The sequence below is a fragment of the Erpetoichthys calabaricus genome, chromosome 10, assembly GCF_900747795.2.
Source record: "Erpetoichthys calabaricus chromosome 10, fErpCal1.3, whole genome shotgun sequence".
In the NCBI taxonomy this organism is placed as follows: domain Eukaryota; kingdom Metazoa; phylum Chordata; class Cladistia; order Polypteriformes; family Polypteridae; genus Erpetoichthys; species Erpetoichthys calabaricus.
The window spans coordinates 51,297,524-51,317,890 of NC_041403.2; the positions used below are offsets into that span (position 1 = coordinate 51,297,524).

A 20,367-nucleotide genomic window follows, 5' to 3' on the forward strand; every position below is an offset into this window, starting at 1 on the left:
GATAGATAGATAGATAGATAGATAGATAGATAGATAGATAGATAGATAGATAGATAGATAGATAGATAGATAGATAGATAGATACTTTATTAATCCCAATGGGAAATCACTGATTGTCTAAGCAAGAGGAAAGAATAAATATAAATGAAATAAGCTCCTTTGGATCATGTCACCATAATGCCTCATGGTTGCTGCAATTTGAGCAGAGTTTTAAGCAGCTGCCACAGTGGATTAGTACAGCAATATCATAAAAGATTCAATAACTTCAAACAAATGAAAAGGGACACAGGGTGGGAGGATTATCATTAGATCAAGAGAGTGTCTGGTCCATTACCAAGTATGCATGTAAACAGTTATTACAGTTTCTCATTATTATTTGAACAGATTCTGAAAAAAAACTGCAATTACAGCATTGTCCACATTAGGATCAGCTCCATTTAACATCTATGATTCTGTGCACGCCTCAAGAATGGTGCATCATCTTTGTTTCTGGTTACGTCACTCAAATTTGAACAAAGATGAACTTGAAATAAAATCTACTGTTTTGTAAAGAGCTTCTTTGAAGCTTAGCACCAGTAGTAGATATCACAAGGCTCCTCCATGACTCCCCACAAGTGATCCATCATCTCCCAGCACTCACTCCCCATTTCCAGCCCTGGCCTGACAAGTTATTAGTGAATAATTTAATTACATAGTGGAGACGTTTTTATCAAAAATGCAGCAAGAAATTTAATTGTATAGCTGTGATTTTCTTCAACAATTTTTCAAAGGTGGGCTAGTAGTAACTTTCTGAGGGATGAGATTGGGCTTAGCCTTGCAAATACCTAAAGACTGTGCTGCATTCAAGTTATATTTGTTTCATTGATTTGTTCCATTCAATTACATTCTCTGCTGAACAATGAGTTTTCTTCTCTGGATTAACTCTGTATCACAAAGAATTGTATCGCTACAGAGGTGTCATGATTTGACATAACTTTATCTTGCTGTTTCCTAAAGGACATTAAGTTGGAGTCAGTAAATCGTAAATGTCTTCAGAATTTGTAACCATAACTCCTACAGCTGGCTTGTTTTTAATGAAGTGTGTTTTGAGGCCGGACTGGTTCAGAAAGACAAAAAGACAAGAGGTTGTGAGCAGCCTGCTGGGGGAATGTGAACAACTGAGAAAAACTGAAGACAATCATAAAAAATAAAGAGAATCAACAGCAAGAGACCAAGACCATGAAAAACGAGCACCAGGTGCACCATTAAGCAGGTTTTGGTTTCCATCTGAAACCCAGTGTATCCCTTTCTTTTATTTTAAAATGAACTACAATGTAGGGTGGCACGGTGGCGCAGTGGTAGCACTGCTGGGTTTGCTTCCTGGGTCCTCCCGGCGTGGAGTTTGCATATTCTCCCCGTGTCTGCGTGGATTTCCTCCCGGTGCTCTGGTTTCCTCCCACGGTCCAAAGACATGCAGGTTAGGTGGATTGGTGATCCTAAATTGTCCCTAGTGTGTGCTTGGTGTGTGTGCTTGGTGTGTGTGTGCCCTTCGGTTGGCTGGCGCCCTGCCCGGGGTTTGTTCCTGCCTTGCGCCCTGTGTTGGCTGGGATTGGCTCCAGCAGACCCCCGTGACCCTGTAGTTAGGATATAGTGGGTTGGATAATGGATGGATGGATGAACTACAATGTAAAACAGTACTTAATTCTTTCCAACAAAGAAGTGAAATTAGAAAATTATTCACCTGCTCAATGTGTAACACTGGTCTTGGACAGGTTTTCATGACTTGTTTACCACCCATCTGTTACTTTTTATTTATAAAAGTGTGTTCTGAAACTGGTTAAGTGCTCTTTGCCTGTGGAAGTATTCCTATAACAAGGGGTGCACAATATGATCTCAAACCTACTGTGGATATCTCAGACAAAGTTGGAATTCCAATCTCTGGCTTACTTTGATCTACTTTGTTAATTCCTGAGAGGAAACTGTCTATTTGCATGACCTTTGAGGTTCACAATGCAATTTTCAGGTTTAGTGCCTTGCTCAAGGGCCCAACAGAGTAGGATCCGTTTCCATTACTGCCAGAGGTAGTTGGAACTGAATCCATTACTAATTAATTATCCCTTTAAAATGGATGCAAACCAGGTATATGATCAAAAATTTACTGTAGGTAAGGGTAAGTAGTGACTTTTTATCTGGCCTTCTATGTGTGCCCTATGCCATGTTGGCCCCTCATCCAACATAGGGTCCAGCTACCAATGACCCTAAACTGAATTAAGCAGGCACAGGAAATAAATCATTGGATGACTATTAATAGGAAGCTTCACAGTAACTTAGGGTCGTAATTGTTTTTTCTTGAAGACAGACCTAATGCTCCTATTAAGACACTAATAAATACTAAGGTCTGTTTTATTGAAGAAGGGTCTAGGGTGACCCTGTTTTCAGTCTCACACTCTATTATGTAGATCTGAACAGAATGTCTCAAATCCTCAGTATAGTCTTCATAATTACACTTAACACACTGTTGCGAGCCAAATCAAGCATCTGAGAAGATTTACGCTTTCGTTCTGTAAAGCAGTGGTTCTTTAGCCTTTCTGGTTGCAACCCAATTTAGCACTTTTTGTGTCTTTGAGACCCAGAATCACCTTGGGGGGTATGACTCGACAACTGTCTAAGCTTGAAAAATGGATGTATTAGGTGAGTTTTTAAGCTTTTCCTCTGTGCCCGATTGAGTGCAATGTTAGGCATCAGTGCCAGTAAGATATCCTTTTTTTAATTTATAGAAAGCAATTAACTTTAGAATACAATTTTAGGTGGCAAATGGATATACAGTATAGCACATTTGTGAAGAAATCTTCACTTTGACTTTAAAAGTACCAAACTTATCCTATAACAAATCATACCAATGCAACCTAGATGTAGGAGTCTAGGCATCCAGTATGGCCAGACACCCAGGTGGCTCTTCATCTTATGAAGTTGATTGGTCTCTGATCTGGCAAGGCCTCTGAATCTCAATTAGCATAAATTTATGCTGGTCTTCTGCTTCCTTGATCTAGAACCAGGGGGACACTGTAGTGTAGGGCTGACTCCCTTGGTTCAGGCCTCATGGCCTTTGACTAATTTTATTTAGACATGCCTCTGTATGGCCTTGAAAACTTGCCCTCCACTGTAGTCCCCCTGGCTAGGTCCTGTTCGCCATTTCAATGTAGAGGTCAGTTTCCTAACCTGATATTCACTGAGCAAAACAAGTATAATCTATCTGACCTAGTATGTTGTGAATAGAACAAGCTTCTTTAGCCCCCTTTACTGTTAGGTCTGAAACTGTCTGGTCGTTTTAGTCTAATATTACTTTAAAGACATAGTTTGCATACAATTACCAAAAATATTAGATATTAAAAATTCACAGGAATCAAGTGAATAAACATCAAAAGAACATTAACAAAGCCATATTTGAACTCAGATCATTTTTCTTTAATCCTGAATATATTTTACTCTCCATTACAATATCTATACACAAGTGCTCTCGTCAAAAAGGTAATGTCATGATGGCTCAAACTAGTAAGCAAGATCAACTGACCAAGAGGGTAGAGCCAGAGCACAGGGAGCTTTGGGACATGTAAGAAGAAAAACACCACACTGGGGTCTGAACCCAGTCTCTTGGAGCTGCACTAGCCACTTTGCCATCATGCTGGCCTTTAACATAATTTATCAAGTAAAATTAACATGGAGAAGTATATATCTTGGCATTTAATTACTAAGCTTATGACTTTTCAATCACATTTAACCTAGTTTTGTTTTTTGGGGGGCTGTAGCCTATACCAGTCAAACTGAGAGCAAGGCAGAATACAACACTGGACTGGGTGCCAGTTCATCAGATTTGGATAAACATGGAGTGAGGCAAATGACTGTTGTAAAAGATGTGAGGCAAATGTAAAAGTGAGGCAAATGACTGTTGTAAAAGATGTTGGATGTCTGACTAAGAATTTTAACAAGAATCTGGCTTAGCAGAACCTCCAGGGTCAAGGATGGAATTCCTTTGAAAAACAGGTGGGAGGTATTTTTTGGGCTCAAATCTGCCTTCACTGTGACTTTTCTTCTTCTTTGTCAGGTTAAGCAAATAAGTTGCCATAGGGGAGGACTTGTCTGATTAAGACAATATATGGCATTTTTTGGGTGCTGCAGTAACGATGATGGTCGAATATATGGTTTATGGTCAATTATGTTTGTTTTTTTTTGAGGGGTATTACATTATTGTGGCATCAAAAAGAAAAGAAGGGATTAAATTGTAAGTGCATATGGTAAGTATTATAGAATGGCAGTGTTTGACTGCATGAAACTCCTAATAATAAAAAAATTAACATCAAGCTATGATGACTTAAAACTGGTTATTCTGACAATAGACAAGGAAAGAAGCATTACTTTGGGGAAATTCTGGATCGAATATTTGTAAATAAAATAGAGCTACCTTAATACAGAAGAAACATTAGTCATTGTTCCCATTTTAACTACAGTTGAAATACAGATTTTATTCTGTCACGCTTGATGAAAAGTTGTGAAATTTGATACGACAGTTGCCCTATGAAGCAGACATCTAACTCAATAAGTACAAGAGTACTCACTTTAAATAGGGATTGTGCATATATCAATTTTAAACTTAACAAATCTAAATAAGTAAACATAATGTTACATCTAGTAAGGTTAAAAATACTATACCAACGCTATACACACAAGGGTTGCAAGGTATACCGCTACTGGAAAAAAAACATTTTTAAAACAGTACAGTACCAGTATTTCTTTCATTTTAGTACACAAAGTAGATGGTAGTTTTCAAGCAACTTAAGTCAGTCATTTATTAGTGTGAGTGTTTGATTGTTAAAATGAATATACATACTTTATTCTATCTAGGTTGAAGAGTCGAGAGACTTTTCATGTATGTATTTAAATAAACATGCAGGAGACTGAAAGAAGTGACAAAACCCACTCCTCTTAAAGATTTGTGGGGTGCAGCACTGCAAGGAGGCACATGAATGTGTGGAGGAGTACGGAGACACGTGTGTTTGCAGGATGAGGAAATGTAGCAGTTGTGTGGCAGGGGGGATTAAGTTATTTGCTTCATAACCATTATGGTTGTGAGGGATGGCCGGCCATATACTGTATTCCGGCCAACACCTCCAAGCCGCCAGATGGAGCCTTCCCGGCAGCATGGAAGTTACCTGAATTCTAGCAGGGCCTCATGGACCTTGTAGTTTTTACAACCAGCCCTGCTGAATACCATGGGGACCACCAGGAGATGCTGTAGGGAGGCTCAGGGTATACTACGTGCCCTATAACCCGTCCTGGTCACATGGACAAAAGGAACGACGTGCTTCCAGGATGAAGAAAGAGTGGTTTTTAACCGACCCGGAAGTGCTAAGAAATCACATGGACAGGGGTTCGGGAGCACTTTCGGGTCATGGACTATAAAGGACTAGGGGAAATCCCAGACAAGTGAGCTGAGCTAGGTGGAAGGGTGGCAACGCATCTGGGAGTGGAGGATTGTTTATTGATTGTATTATTGTAGTGTTTATGAGTATAGTGGAGTGGAGGGTGCTTGGTGCACATTATTATTATAAAATAAATAATAATTGGACTTTTATCTGGTGTCTGACGTTTGGTCTGAGGGTTCAAGGGGTCGACAGTGCCCCTTATTGTCACAGGTACCTTTACTGCGGTGCGAAAAGTGGTATTGATATATAACAAACTCAAAAGTATAGCACCGATCCAACACTAATACACACACACACACACCTACACAGGGCATTTTTGGAATCTCCGAATGACCTCATGATTCTGGGGAATATGGCAGGCAACCCTACACAGATATGGGGGGCAACATGCAAAGTGCACAAGGGGTACAACCAGGTGCAGGATTTGGCTCCATCAGCAAGGGGGACTGACTTAATATTATTTTGTTAAAATTAATCAAATTGGATTGGCAAGCTTTGCTGGGCTGAATAGCCTTCTCTTATCAAAATTGTTCTAATGTTCCAACTACTGGACTACCCTCTAAACTTATTGGTAAAGTATTAATATTTAATTGTCGGTAGTTTACAAAACAAAATCTTTAGACCAAAAAAATGTGATTACGGAAAGAAAGGTATTCAGTTTCAACATTTTCAAAAGCACTAGGACTTTTTAATTTGTTGCATCAAAGATGTTAAAGTAAGTACTGAACAGCAGGATGAATTCAATTTAAAACGCTTTTAGGTGAAATGTGTGGAAAACTGAGTAAAGTGATTTTTTTTTCTCATCACTAAACTTGGACTTTTGATAGGTTCTCGTAACATAAAGTAGAAAAACAAGTACATAAATAAATAAAATTAAGTATTTTCTAAGATTACCGTAAATATTTAATATTTTCATTTTTTATGAGGAATGCATTTTTCATAAATGCAGTCAGGTCTTATCAAGCCTTCGACCACGTGGATGGGATCCTTACTTGTACCTGCTGTTACTCCTACGACTCACCAGCCTGAATGAAATCAAGCAAGACTTGAAAATAGATGGACTGGAGGAAGACATAACTGGTCCTGGAATACAAACACCTTTTCATCTTCCAAACAGTCCTTGGTATTATGTTTTATTTTACTTTACTCTGTTATGTTTTTATTCTACTATTTAGACTTGAGTGTATTTCTGTGTAAATCTGAATGTGTAGTGAACAATGCATGCACCACAGGATTTTCTTTTCATGGCCAACGAAGCAGATAAACTTTTGTTACTTTTCCATTCCCTTGTCATATTAAAATATACACATATTAGTGACCTAGTAATGAAATGGAAAAATCCGCCAAGTCCATGCCGCCTTCATTTTTGCATGATTGTCATTTTAATGTGTGTGTGTGTGTGTGTGTGTGACATGAACAAAGACAATTGCATCTAATTTGTTATTTAAAAAGGAACTGTCATTATACCTAAGGATACTCAGAAAAAGATACAAGAGCTGAAAGGTGTTCATTTTAACAATATTAATTCACTCAGTTAATGTGTGATAAAGAGAAGACCATCTGTTAAAGTCTTGTTTGATGCATTTCATTGTGTTGCAAAAGCTGAATTTAAGTTTTTTTGTAACAAAAAAAAAATGTTTTTACAGTGTAGAATTGACTGTTAGTAATTTTCTCCCTTATTTTACACTAAATTTATATAGTGTGATAAGCTGCCCGGACACAGACAGACGGACACCATATTCAAGTCCACCACACATTTATTGTACATTATAAATACAATGTCCAAGTGCACAAACCCAGTGCCAAAGCACCAATCTCCCCAAAATCCAGGCTCTCACTCAGTCTCTGCCTGCTCGTCAGGCCGCCTCCTCTCTCCTGCCTCGCAACCTTGTCCACTCCTCACCCGACTCCAGTCCTTCTCTGCAGGGAGGCGGCCCCTTTTATAAATGCCCGGATGGGCTCCAGGTGATCCCCGACACTCCCTAGACACTCCCTTGTGTGGCGGAAGTGCCGGCTGTGTTCCCGGAAGCCCTCCGGGTGTTCCCAAACTTCTTCCCCCCCAGTACTTCCTGGTGTGGCGGAAGTGTTGGGGTTCCGGGTCCTTCAGGCATGGGGGCGCCCCCTGGCGGAGACCACGGGCCCCTACAGGGTTGGGCTTCCAAGCCCTGCACCCGTGGCCCTCAAAGGAACCAGGGCGGCCGCCCCCTCGTGGTCCGGAGGAGGTATGAGCCCTCCTCCTGTCCTCCTGGGCGTCCCGGCTGGGCACCACCCCCAGCCGCGTGCCACAGTACCCCACCGCAAGCTGAGACCCCTGGGCCCAGCGGCCAATCCCGTGAGGGCAGGTTTTCCTCGGCGGGAAGCCGACACACTTCGTTCCAGGGCCCGGTCCTATAAAAAAGAAGACAGAACAAGGGGCAGAGACGCTGCCCTGACGCCGCCACTCGGCGTCTCTCTGACGTCTATACGGGCAACGCTCCCCCTTTTGACCGGCACCCCGGTGCTTGCCAGCTCGGCCCCCCTTTCGTGGCACCCTTGCCCCTCGTGGTGGGACACCGGACGGGAGCGCACGCGCGCCCGTCTCCTCAGCCTTCCGTGGGTTTACCCTCTGCAGCCGCAGAGGGTGGCCCTTCTCCAAACGTGAGCATCCTGCCTCACGTTTGCCCTTATCGGAGGAACCGGCATTCTTCCCTCGGCTCCCCCTTTTACTCTTGGACGCGGTGACGGACTGAGTCTCCTTATAGCGTAAAAAGAGACCCTGTCGCGTCTGCGTCCTTTTAACTCGCCTCAAGGCTGCGGCAGGCTTAGGAGGGAGGGCGCTAGGACCCAGGGCACTTAACAGCCCACGTCCTGCTAGTCCCCTCACTGATTCTCCCCTCACCAAGCACGCAGCACTCACCGCCACATCTCCTGTAGGAGATCCCCCTTTTGGACTCTGATCACAGGGTTCACAGATCCTGTCGGTGGGACCTCCAACATGCTGTACGGGATCGATGAAACTTACCGGTCCCGCTGTACCTCTCCGGCCGAAGGTTTGCTCGCCGCGCCGCTTCGTCCGCTCTTCCAGCGCCTCCTCTGACGCGACTGGCTTCCCCTCCAGCATCTGCTCCCCAGCACGGAGGGCACCTAGCATTTGTGGATGCGACTCCACAGAACACTGATCAACCGCCAGCGCCTGTAGAGCCGCAGACATGGACGAAAGTACAGCCAGCAGTGAGCTTTCCTTATTGTCAGCTACAGCTGCTGGCTGCTCTTTAAGGCTCTTTGAAGAATGCACGCACCCAGCTGCACATTCTCCCTTATCGGAGGAACTGGCTTCCTCAAGCCGCTTCCTCCATTTACTGTGGGACGCCGCGTCAGTTCGGATCTGCCCATTGTAAAAGGGCAGACCCAGCCCCGCAGGCGTCCGGAGCTTCACAGGGTCGGTCTCCCTTACCTTCCCCGCTGTGCCTCTCCGTCCAGGAGTTCCTGCAGCGCGCCGATCCCTTCCTGCCTGCGGCTCTCGATCCAACGCCACTGCCATCCCTCCTGAGTCCAGCGTCTCCGCCCGGAGGGCACATCGCTCGGCCGGCAGCGACAACACGAGCTGGATCTCGCTCTGCAGCTCCTGCAGTATCGCTGCCAAAGAGGAAGAGACAGTCGGCGGTGTGCTTACCTTCCAGGCGGCGCCACTCGCCGGCTGCTCTCCGTGGGCTCTTTCCTGCAGCCCACTCGGGTTACTTGGAAGCACGGGACAGACATTCCCTGCTCTCGCCTCCGACCAATCGCTGGCGAGAGGACAGGACACGCTGTCCAATCCCGTGCCTGTTATGAGGAGGGACTCCTGGTCCGCCGCCATTTTGGCTCTACTGCCCCTGGTGCGGCACCATTCTGGCTCTTGGAGTTGCAGCTCCATCCTGTCTGCAGCTCTCCCGACTGCAGCCTCCGTGCTGCCGACGGCCCGTGGACCGGCACGCCTCTGCCACAGACACGGATCCGGGCATACCCTGCCGGTAACAAAAGAGGGAAGTCCTACCCCGCAGGGCAGACCATTGTTACGCAGGGCACTCACCTCCCGGATCCCGTCATCCAGCCGTATCTGCTGCATACTGGCCTTTCCTTCAGCGATACCGTCCTGGCCGCCGTTTCCAACAGCACGTCGGTCGGAGTCTGCTGCACTCCAGCCACGCCCGTTGGTGCTCCTCCGCACCCAGGGGTAAGAGCCGTTTTGCGGACTACTGGCAGTCCCAGGGGAGAATCGCTCCCGCGGAGTTGTGCATGCGTCGCTCCCGCGGCGCGTGTGGGGGTTCCGCTGCTGCGCCGGGCTGCTCACAGAACATTTTTTCTCTACAGGTTCCTGCCTTGAACCAGGCAGACCATCCTGCCGACTACGCCACTGTGATAAGCTGCCCGGACACAGACAGACGGACACCATATTCAAGTCCACCACACATTTATTGTACATTATAAATACAATGTCCAAGTGCACAAACCCAGTGCCAAAGCACCAATCTCCCCAAAATCCAGGCTCTCACTCAGTCTCTGCCTGCTCGTCAGGCCGCCTCCTCTCTCCTGCCTCGCAACCTTGTCCACTCCTCACCCGACTCCAGTCCTTCTCTGCAGGGAGGCGGCCCCTTTTATAAATGCCCGGATGGGCTCCAGGTGATCCCCGACACTCCCTAGACACTCCCTTGTGTGGCGGAAGTGCCGGCTGTGTTCCCGGAAGCCCTCCGGGTGTTCCCAAACTTCTTCCCCCCAGTACTTCCTGGTGTGGCGGAAGTGTTGGGGTTCCGGGTCCTTCAGGCATGGGGGCGCCCCCTGGCGGAGACCACGGGCCCCTACAGGGTTGGGCTTCCAAGCCCTGCACCCGTGGCCCTCAAAGGAACCAGGGCGGCCGCCCCCTCGTGGTCCGGAGGAGGTATGAGCCCTCCTCCTGTCCTCCTGGGCGTCCCGGCTGGGCACCACCCCCAGCCGCGTGCCACAATAGTTTAGAAGAAATATGTGTGAATACAGCAGTTGTTCACTTCAACAAATCCTACATTTCTTCTTTTTCAAGTTTTCATTGTTAAAGATTTTTAAGATGTTTAAGTTTACAAAGCTATTGTAACTCTTAAGTTTGGAATTCAGAAATGTTCTGACTATCTCTCCTGACACTGCTAAGAGAGGCTTGAGCTCCCCTGTGACCTGGGGGCTAAGCAGTGGCAGAAAATGGATAGACGGATTTTATCCAGGTTTCTTGTTTATGACCACGGCATCGTACCTCATACTTCATTCTTTACATTCACTGCATCCATATACTTAGCAATTCAGGGGCAGATGGTGCTGGGCATATCCTGGAAAGGCAGGCGCCAGTCCAACACGGGGCACACACATGCAGACTTATTTACATGGGGCCTGTTTTAAATTGAAAAATCCCCCATCATGCATGTCTTTGGCATATACGTTGAAAACCAGAGGGCAATGAGAAAACCCCTCACACACACAGGGACAACATGTAATCTCCATGCTCTCTGTAAGTTGTGTTCTTAACAAAACTTACCCTGAAATACGTGTCATCTTACAAAGGGAAAATCTGATTTGCTCTTGCCTTGTCATTATAGATTGTAAGAGTTTATAGAACCTCTTTTTGTTTACTAAATATTTAAAGATATTTTTGAAGCACACTTTCAAATCCACATTAAAAGCATGCACTCCATTAGACATGTTCTTGTGTCTACCAAATCCTGACCCTTCATTTCTGATATGAGCTGCACAGTTGCAGCATGTTTGGGATTATTTTCTTATTTTCTGCAAAGCTGCCAGGATGCTGATTCTGGGGTGGGTTGAGGGGGGGTTGACATTAAGTATGTTGTAGCAGGGTGGAGGATTTTTAAATTCTTCATATTCTTTGTATGGTGATATTTGGGAAATAAAGCAGACCGCTGAGGCATAAAAATTAAAACGTTGAGACTTGATGTGGCCTGAATTGTCTGTTTGTACCTGTATTTGTATGTAACTGCCATCTAATCTCTGCATTTACACAGACATTGGTGTGAAACGACCAGCATGCACAAATGAAGCACATCCCAGCCAGGTGACATCTTTTAAATACACAGTGTGACATATGGATCAATGGAAATAAAAAGACAGAGGAGAAATGTCCTTAGTGATTTAAATTTTTCATTTATACTTTAGATATAGTAGGATAGTGAAAGTTATTATTACTGCAGCATTTATCTGGATTTATCTGAAGAAAGATATCATCCCAAAGGGAAATTAAACATGTCACCTCCCTACAGTTCTAGTGACTTATATTATTAATGCCCTAATTTAATAACCACATCAGATAACTCAAGTCACGCAAATAGTGATGTGAAAAAAAAAAAGTTACCAAAAAATCTCACATCTTAATGTCCTCAAAGTGAATCACATTGGGATTACACTAGTACCATGATGTACAAACAAATATGGGAGTCAATTTTAGTTCAAGGTTTGGATGCTTACATTTCAGGTAAGGAATCTGATCTTTGCTGGGATCCTGGAGGGATGGAAATCATAATTTTGGAATTGCAGACGTTTTATTAAAGGGAACATCAGAGACAGAAACCTCATTCAGCTGAGAAACTATAAATCTGGATGATGAAGAATGCATTCCTAGCATCTGCAATTTAAGCCTCTATTTTGACATTGATATTTTCTTTGCAGTTAATCTTCAGTTTCCATGTTTTGTTTAAGTTTCTTCTGGCTTTGAAGAGAGGGTGTATTTTTATTAGGATTATACTTTGATGTTATTACTTTGTTTTAATAAATGCAACTTGTCTTTTGAATAACTTGAATGACTGAAGTAATAAAGTATACAAGGCACCAGGTGTAGGGAAATTTGCCACATTCTTTCTCATAGGGTTAACAGGCTGAGAGTTAGACATCCCCTGGGTTAATTGGGATTGAATGTTATGTAAACTAACATGGCAGAACAGCGATTGGTGTCAAAGCCTCATGAGTCCACAGTTTTATGTTCAAAACTGCTTTGGCCATTGTCTGTTCTGTGTGGAGTTCCCCAAGTGGACTTTGCCTAGATACGCCATTGCTGATTGGTAGCATTAGGTTGGCCAAGCGTAATTGTCTTATGGGATTGGCACGCACCTCATCCAGAGATGGGTGACACCTATGCTATGGCCAACAACAACCCTGCATTTGAATAAGAAGGTTAAAAAAAAGAATGTTAACTGAAATATATTACAACATTTCTTCTCACATGTTGCACATGTTTACCAGTTGTTTTCTACCCTGGTTCAGCCCAAGTCCCAGTGCTAACACCTCACATCTGACTTCACTTATCTGTTTTACTAGAATGTGTTCCATGTTCACCTCGATCACAATTGGTTCCTGCCTTGCACTCAGTGCTGCAGAAATGGCTTCTGGCTTTTTGGGACCATGAATTTGATTGCATGAGGCAGAAAACAGAGAGGTGGTATCCACTGTTTTTTAATTTGCATACAGCAGAAATTTAAATATCAATGTAAAATAATTTGCACTTCTTTATGTATGCATTATTACTAAAAAAACATGACATTTCAAATGCTGGAAAGACAGATAATTACTAGAATTATATTTCTGTATTTGAAATTATATGAGTGTGAGTATATCATAATTTGGGGATAATTTAAATCTGATTAAACAGTTAAACTTAAAAGATAATTCCAGGTATATAGGTCAAAAGGGAAATTACTAAACCTATTCTAGATGGAGACATCATGGATCATATTCATGATATATTATCAGCTGACTAAGCAAGAGGGATGGTGGCATTAAATCTGGCTTCAAATCCTTGAATGAAAAGGGACCAAGAGCAGCACACAATATTGCTAAATTTAATGTGTATGTGAGTGTGAATTCTTTAAGAGGTTATCTGTAAACGATACAGGGTGCTGTACAAGGGAAAGACAACAATCAATCTTTCTATAATAGAGTTCATGAGGAGCATCGTGCCCGATCACTTTATAAATGCACTACAGCGCATACTGATAACATGTGAGCCCGGGCTGGCTGAGTGACTTGCTCAGATCACATTGCAAGGCTAATTGTGGGAACTGAACCGACAACCTAATGATTGTCAGTCTAAATCCCTAATTACCGGCTATCTGACAGAAAAGAAAATGTTTTTAACCTGCAGACTACAAAAACATGCTCACTGTGCATTAATGAATTTTATTAGAGGGTAACTACTCTATGTCTTACATGGTATAGTGAGTAGCACAGTGCTTATCACTCCCTAGTTATTCTCTTCAGTGAAGTTTGCATATGCTCCCTGTGTCCAGGTTTACTCATGGCACTCAGGTTCACTCCAATATCATACTAACTTGTGTGCTAAGTTACTAGGTGACTCTAACCTGGCTCAGTAGAAGCAGGTATTAGGTGTACATTACCAACCCCTTCCTGTTTTTGTGAGCCTGCTATGAATAAAGGGGTTCCAGAAATATTGTAGATAGGAAAACTGTTCTTCATCACAACAAGGTTCTGAGCACCAGAATGTGGTCCGATATTCACAAAGACCTAATTATTTTGCATATACAGTAGTTCTCTATTGAAAGCTTTTTCAAAACACGAAAGTCTATGCTAACACCAATTCACTTGGAAGAAAGTAAGTGTTCTGATTCTTTAGATAATAGTAATCTATATATATAAAATGCTAACGTCTATCCATCTGTCACGTGATTAATTGTGAACTATTAGGGCTAGAACCCAAATCTTGGTCTTGTTTGAAAGCTTATGACACAATATGTACTGGTATTGCAAAACGTTTGAGGTGGTGGGAAACTCAGGAAACTGATCAGTGCTTGTGGGTTTTTATAGTAAAGTAGTGACGTGGTAAAAAAAAAAAGACTGGTGACGTCTGCTAAGCAGCAAGCAAATTACAGAGTTCAATAATGTGACAACTGCGGTGGGTTGGCACCCTGCCCGGGATTGGTTTCTTGCCTTGTGCCCTGTGTTGGCCCTCGATTGGCTCCAGCAGACCCCCGTGACCCTGTGTTCGGATTCAGCGGGTTGGAAAATGGATGGATGGATGGATAATGTAACAAAGGACACTTAGTGTCATGTGTGGGATACACAATGCATGAACATCAAGCACAAAGAAATGTGCATGACTGAAGGTTCAAGTGTTTTTTTTAGCAAACTGATTGAGAAGGTGACATAGCAGGAAGAAAAAGAAGAGCAGCAACTTCTGTTGAGCATGAAGTCAACTGCAGAAGCTGATTACATGATAGGAAGAAGAAGAATGACAGCTCTGGCATCATTTTGTATCAAATACATGTGGCACTGCAACCTGCTGGTACTTGTGAACTTCTGAAGCTAGAACCTTCATCTTGGTTTTAATCAAAAGCTTACATCTTGATACATTCTGGAAGGTCAAAAAATTTCAGTTTGCAGCAACCTTGGAAAAGTCGCAAGATCAAGAAACTAACATGGCAGAAGGAAAAGTGGTGTCATTTGCTGAGCATCTTATTGGTGGGCAGAAAAGTTTATTGTAATAAAAGCTATATCTCCACAAGCCCATCCACATTACTAACCGAGAATGCTAAACCGGATGGACGCAGGGACATCCGGCCATGGGCCGTAGCCGCAAAAAGACGTACTGTGCAGGCGCCCCAAGAAATGAGGCGCCGCGAGAGGCGGCCAAGACCACAGAAAAAAGGAGCGAGCACAGAAAAAAGGAGTCAAAGAAATGAGGCGCAAGGAGTCAGCACAGAAAAAAGGAGTCAAACGCAGGCGCCGCACACATCGCCGCACGAAAGCCATTGCACACGAAACTAGCACACAAAAAAAAGAACCCGCTCGCGCCCCACAAATCCCACACCCACCTCCAAGCACCCCCCCCCCCCCCTACAAGCAACGGATGGGACACACACAAAGAGGACGATTCAACAAGCCCTTGGCACACAAAAAGAAAGAAGACGCTCGCGCCCCACCAATCCCACCACCCCCTCCAAGCAACATTCCCCCCCCAGACGCCGGCAAAGCACACAGCTACGCACGAATCCCATTGCACATGAAACGGGACGCACACAAAGAGGAGGATTCAACAAGCTCCTACCACACCAAAAAAAAGAAGCAGTGACCGCCACACCAAGCCCATTAGAGACGAAACGGGACAGACTATGGACATGGCACACGAAACATTCACAACGACGACGATTCAGACCCACAAACACACTAACATCAATAAGAAGTGACACCCAAAGCCCCATTTCTAAAGGAACCCTCCGCAGACACCTGCTAAACGATTGCGCCACTTAGCTGACAACGCGTTCAATAATAAGTCCACTATTGAGGAAAATTCATAGGGATTAATGAATGTCATTTGCAATTATTGTCATTCACTTAACTTCCCTGAAGAAACAACTGGCAATACAAGTAAGGAATTTACACGTTGTTGTCAAAAGGGTCAGATTAGACTGCCTCCTTTACATTCATATCCTGAATATCTACAGAAGCTTCTAACTGACGATGTACCTGAAAGTAAAAACTTTATGAACTGCATTAGATCCTACAATACTTCATTTGCTTTTGCATTTACCGGAGTAAATATCAGGCCACCAAAAGGCAATGGCCCATACTGCTTTCGCATATGTGGACAAATATTGCATCGCATTGGAACAGTGCACCCTGAAACAAATCAACAACGCAAATATGCACAAATCTACACACAAAGCCCCATTTTTAAATGAACCGTCCGTATTAAACATACGTCATCTCAACACGTTCACACTATGCAGCATAGGTGGATCTCATTACAATAAGGCACTATTAACCGTTCAACCGCAGAAAAGGCTCCATATTAACAGTGAGTGCGATCCTCCTTATTACTTATCCATATTTATCACGCTCAAGAACAAACAAGTCATACATTCACGATCACGGGTACAAAACGATACGGCTCGGATAACGGAACCAAACACAATTCACACTATGCAGCATAGGTGGATCTCATTACAATGAGGCACTATTAACCGTTCAACCGCAGAAAAGGCTCCATATTAACAGTGAGTGCGATCCTCCTTATTACTTATCCATATTTCTAACGCTGAAGAACAAACAATTCATGAATTCACGATCACGGGTACAAACCGATACGGCTCGAGTAACGGGACCAAACACACGAACCCGCATGAAAAAAAACAATACACGTCGGCTCCAACGCGCTTCTGAAACTCTGCAAGAAAAAATGTCTCGGCTCCAAAAACGCAAAGCTCAACTAACACAGTTACAGAAATGAACCCAAATGGACAGACACACTGAACGTGGACGCATGCAGCGCACGTCTCACAGTACTGCATCGAAACAGGCACGGTTTCAAAACGAAACACCTCCCGTCTCAGACATACAGAAACGGCAGTGAGAGGACAAGATAAATAAACGCAGTACAAGCAGGCAAGGCTCCAAAAAGAGCAAGCTCAACTGACCGACATACAAAAACGGGCAAGGCTCAATACAAACAATGCACGCCGTAAACTACAACGGGCTTCTCACACCTCACAGGCAAATCGATTACAGCTCCAAAACAACACGTCCCAAATACTGGACATACAACGACGCGCCTCTCAAACGGCACAAGCTCATATCCTGAATATCTACAGAAGCTTCTAACTAACGATGCACCTGAAAGTTCAATCTATATGAAATGCATAAGATCCTACAAATCGATATCCACTATGAACATTAACAGTGGCACTGCACATGACATCCGTCTTGCAAAACTGTTAATTATTGATGAGTGTACAATGGCATCCACTCACTTACTCAACACCATTCATAAACTTCTACAAACGTTTATGAATAATAATCTTCCCTTTGGAGGAAAGGTACTTTTATTACGAAGAGATTTTAGACAGTGCTTAGCTATTGTTCCACATTCCATGCGCTCAGCTATTGTTCAGTGCACCTTAAAATACGCAGACAATTGGCATTGCTTTCAAAAGATACAGTTAGTACAAAACATGCGATGTCCACATCCAGATCATAACAATTGTTTATTACAACTGGAAGATGGTAAACTCACCAATACAGATAGACTTCACCCAGATATTATTACAATTCCTCATAGACCAAATGCCCCTTTTAACACAACGCACTATATTATGTACAAAAAATATTAATGTGGAAAACATAAATACCCAAGTCATTGCATTACTTCCTGGAGAGACACAACTCTTTCTAAGCTCTGACAAACTTGACTCTGATCACAACAATAACCATCTTCATTGACCTTTCAAGTTCTGACCTGGAATTAGCCTTTTACACTTAAACGGCGTGTACAAAGAAATTTTCCAATAAACCTTTACACTGTGCCAGACACTTTGTTGTTTGCTTTCTATTTGCATCATCTACACCTTCACACTATTCTATATCTCATTCATACATCACGCTCTTTCTCATTCCCAACACCAGTGGTTGGCGAGCGAAGTCAGCAGGGGGCGGAGCCCCCTAGTCTATTGATAAACCGTCAGGACATGCTACATACATCTTCCAAATTTGTGCTGCCAAAATGGAACAGTTCATCTTCCTCCATATGAACCACCTTTATCTGAGGACCGGAGGTTCACGTGTTTCTCACTAATAATAATAATAATAATAACTTGTTTTCATGATCTATGAGAACATTACATTTCATTAGATCATTGGGCCTAAGAATATTAAAAGTCTACAAAAGGTTACCTACCTACCTACATTCTGAAATTTCAGCATTCTTCCAAGTAAGTGTAAAAAAATTTAATTTCACATTTATGGGAAAGTCACATTGTATAGAAATGTGAAAAATCAAAGTTTTTTGTTATTCAGAGGACAAAGAATTACTTTTTTTTACAACTTTCTTTTTTTAAAAATGAAAGAAATCATTCATTCAGGGGACATTGTTATTGCTAGCAATGTGAAACTGTTCTCAAACCTGCTGTTTTCAGCAGTCCAAACACTGTAAGCCTACTGTACAATAATAATCCTTTAGAGGCAGGTTCAGCTCCAGGTAGAAGTAAATGAGTGCATTTTGCCTTTTTTTATTTTTATTTCCACAGCTGTTCTAGTTTAGTCCTTGTCGTGTCCCTTCCTCATTTTTGATACACACTGAGTCCCAAAATATATCCAACAGCTCTCACAGACCTCACCCCGCCACAACATTTAATGATCACAAATCTTCTCCACCATGCCTGAGGGTGTTTGCCTCAGGTTACTGACAGCAGTACAGACTGACAGAGCTACAATACCACTCAGCATCAAGGAGCCATCATCTGGCCTGTGAATTCCTGAATTAGAAGACTCTCACGTGTTACTTACAGACACCCAGAAAAATGTTAATTGTAAAAAGAACTGTATATGCAATTTGAACATTTTATTTAATTTGTAATTTTAAAATTAAAAAAAACAAAACTCATTGCATATTCCTGAATTGCAGAAAATGTATGAGCAGAGTGAGTATCTTATAATGCTTACTCTATGTGGCATCTGCTGATTCAATTAGCAGAGTGAAAGAAGACTTACCTGTCTTTTCCAGTCTCTTCTTTAAACACCTTGTCGCAATAGTTCATTCGCTCTTCTGTAGTCACAAAGATCTTGACACTGGGGTAGTTTTTCACTACTTGACGCAACATGTTGTAAACAAGTCCTTGCCCATCTTGTCTCATGTTACGCAAAGGGCCCCAGATGATGTAGATGGTATCGTTGGCCTCACCAAAGAAATACTGCTGCTTCTGTAAAAGCAGGGGAACGCTGGTGTGTGATACAACCCGGACTGTAGTCTTCTTGCCCACATCCTTTTCAAATCCTTTAGTAGGAGCGTTGTTCATTCTCCAGACACAGGAAGTCTGGTCAATAGTAGCACCTGCCCCCCTGCCCAACATCTGTCCTGAGCTGGACACCAGGCTACAGACATCACAGTTTAACTTGAGGGGCTGCAAAGACAAAAATGAAACAGAGAACAGTGAACTAGACATTACTCTTAACTTTTTAATAAACATGTCATTTAGATTTCAAGAATAAATGTTGTAGAAGAAGCCCGGACACAGACAGACACTGAGACAGGCAGAAGTCCCAAAACACACACTATTTATCTTCCTGCTCTTCCTTTACAGCACACAGTGCACAAAGCACCACAAATAGCTCACAATCCTCTCTTTTCTCTTCTTCTTTGCTGCCTCCACTCCTTTCCTCGCAAGCTCTGTCCACTGCCTCCGAACTCCGGCTCCCCTAGTGGAGTGAGGTGGCCTCCTTTATACTGCACACGGAAGTGCTCCAGGTACTTTCCGATCAACTTCTGGCAGCACTTCTGGGTGTGGCGGAAGTGCTGCATGCCACAGCTCCAGAGCTGCCCAGGCACCCCCTGCTTCAAGCCCGTGGCCCCAATGCAACCCAGGGGGGCTGCCTTCTCGTGTCCGGGGGGAGGTACTGCTGATGACAGGTGCTCTCCCCCAGTCCTCTCCTCAGGGCGTCCTGACTGAGCAAGGACCCCAGCCATCTATCACAATGTTTTACGTTTTTTAATTGCAAGATTATTGGTGCAAATAATAGCAAGGCAACACCTACTAAAACAAATACAATTCACTCTATAAATTCAAAGGACTGTGATGTGGTACAGCTACATGAACTTTGCTGAAAGAGTATCAGGTATTAATAACTAGCTTATACTGTAGCATACAATTCATTTTAGGGCTAGGCAATACAACCGCAAATCGATACCGTGACAATTTAACACATTAAAATTAATAATAAATGATAAAGTAGCAATTATTACCCCAGGTTAAAAAGTGCAACTTTTTCAATTGTAATTAGCTGTCAAGGCTTCCAGATAGCTTAACATGTATTTTACATGATAGGCTGCAAACACCTCATCTCAACAACTTACAAACAGTTTAAGAACATAATTTAAACAATAACTACTATTTAACATTTATGGATCATTCTAACA

The 20,367-nt window shown here is 43.1% G+C and overlaps 1 protein-coding gene across 1 annotated transcript in view; it reads right to left on the reverse strand.

Annotated features, from left to right (window-relative positions):
* Window positions 1-20,367, reverse strand: part of st6galnac3 (ST6 (alpha-N-acetyl-neuraminyl-2,3-beta-galactosyl-1,3)-N-acetylgalactosaminide alpha-2,6-sialyltransferase 3) — a 653,284-nt gene that overhangs the window by 240,026 nt on the left and 392,891 nt on the right. The window contains exon 3 of the mRNA XM_028811190.2: window positions 18,945-19,354. Within this exon, the coding sequence (XP_028667023.1) occupies window positions 18,945-19,354 (410 nt within the window). The remainder of the gene's footprint in view (window positions 1-18,944; window positions 19,355-20,367) is intronic.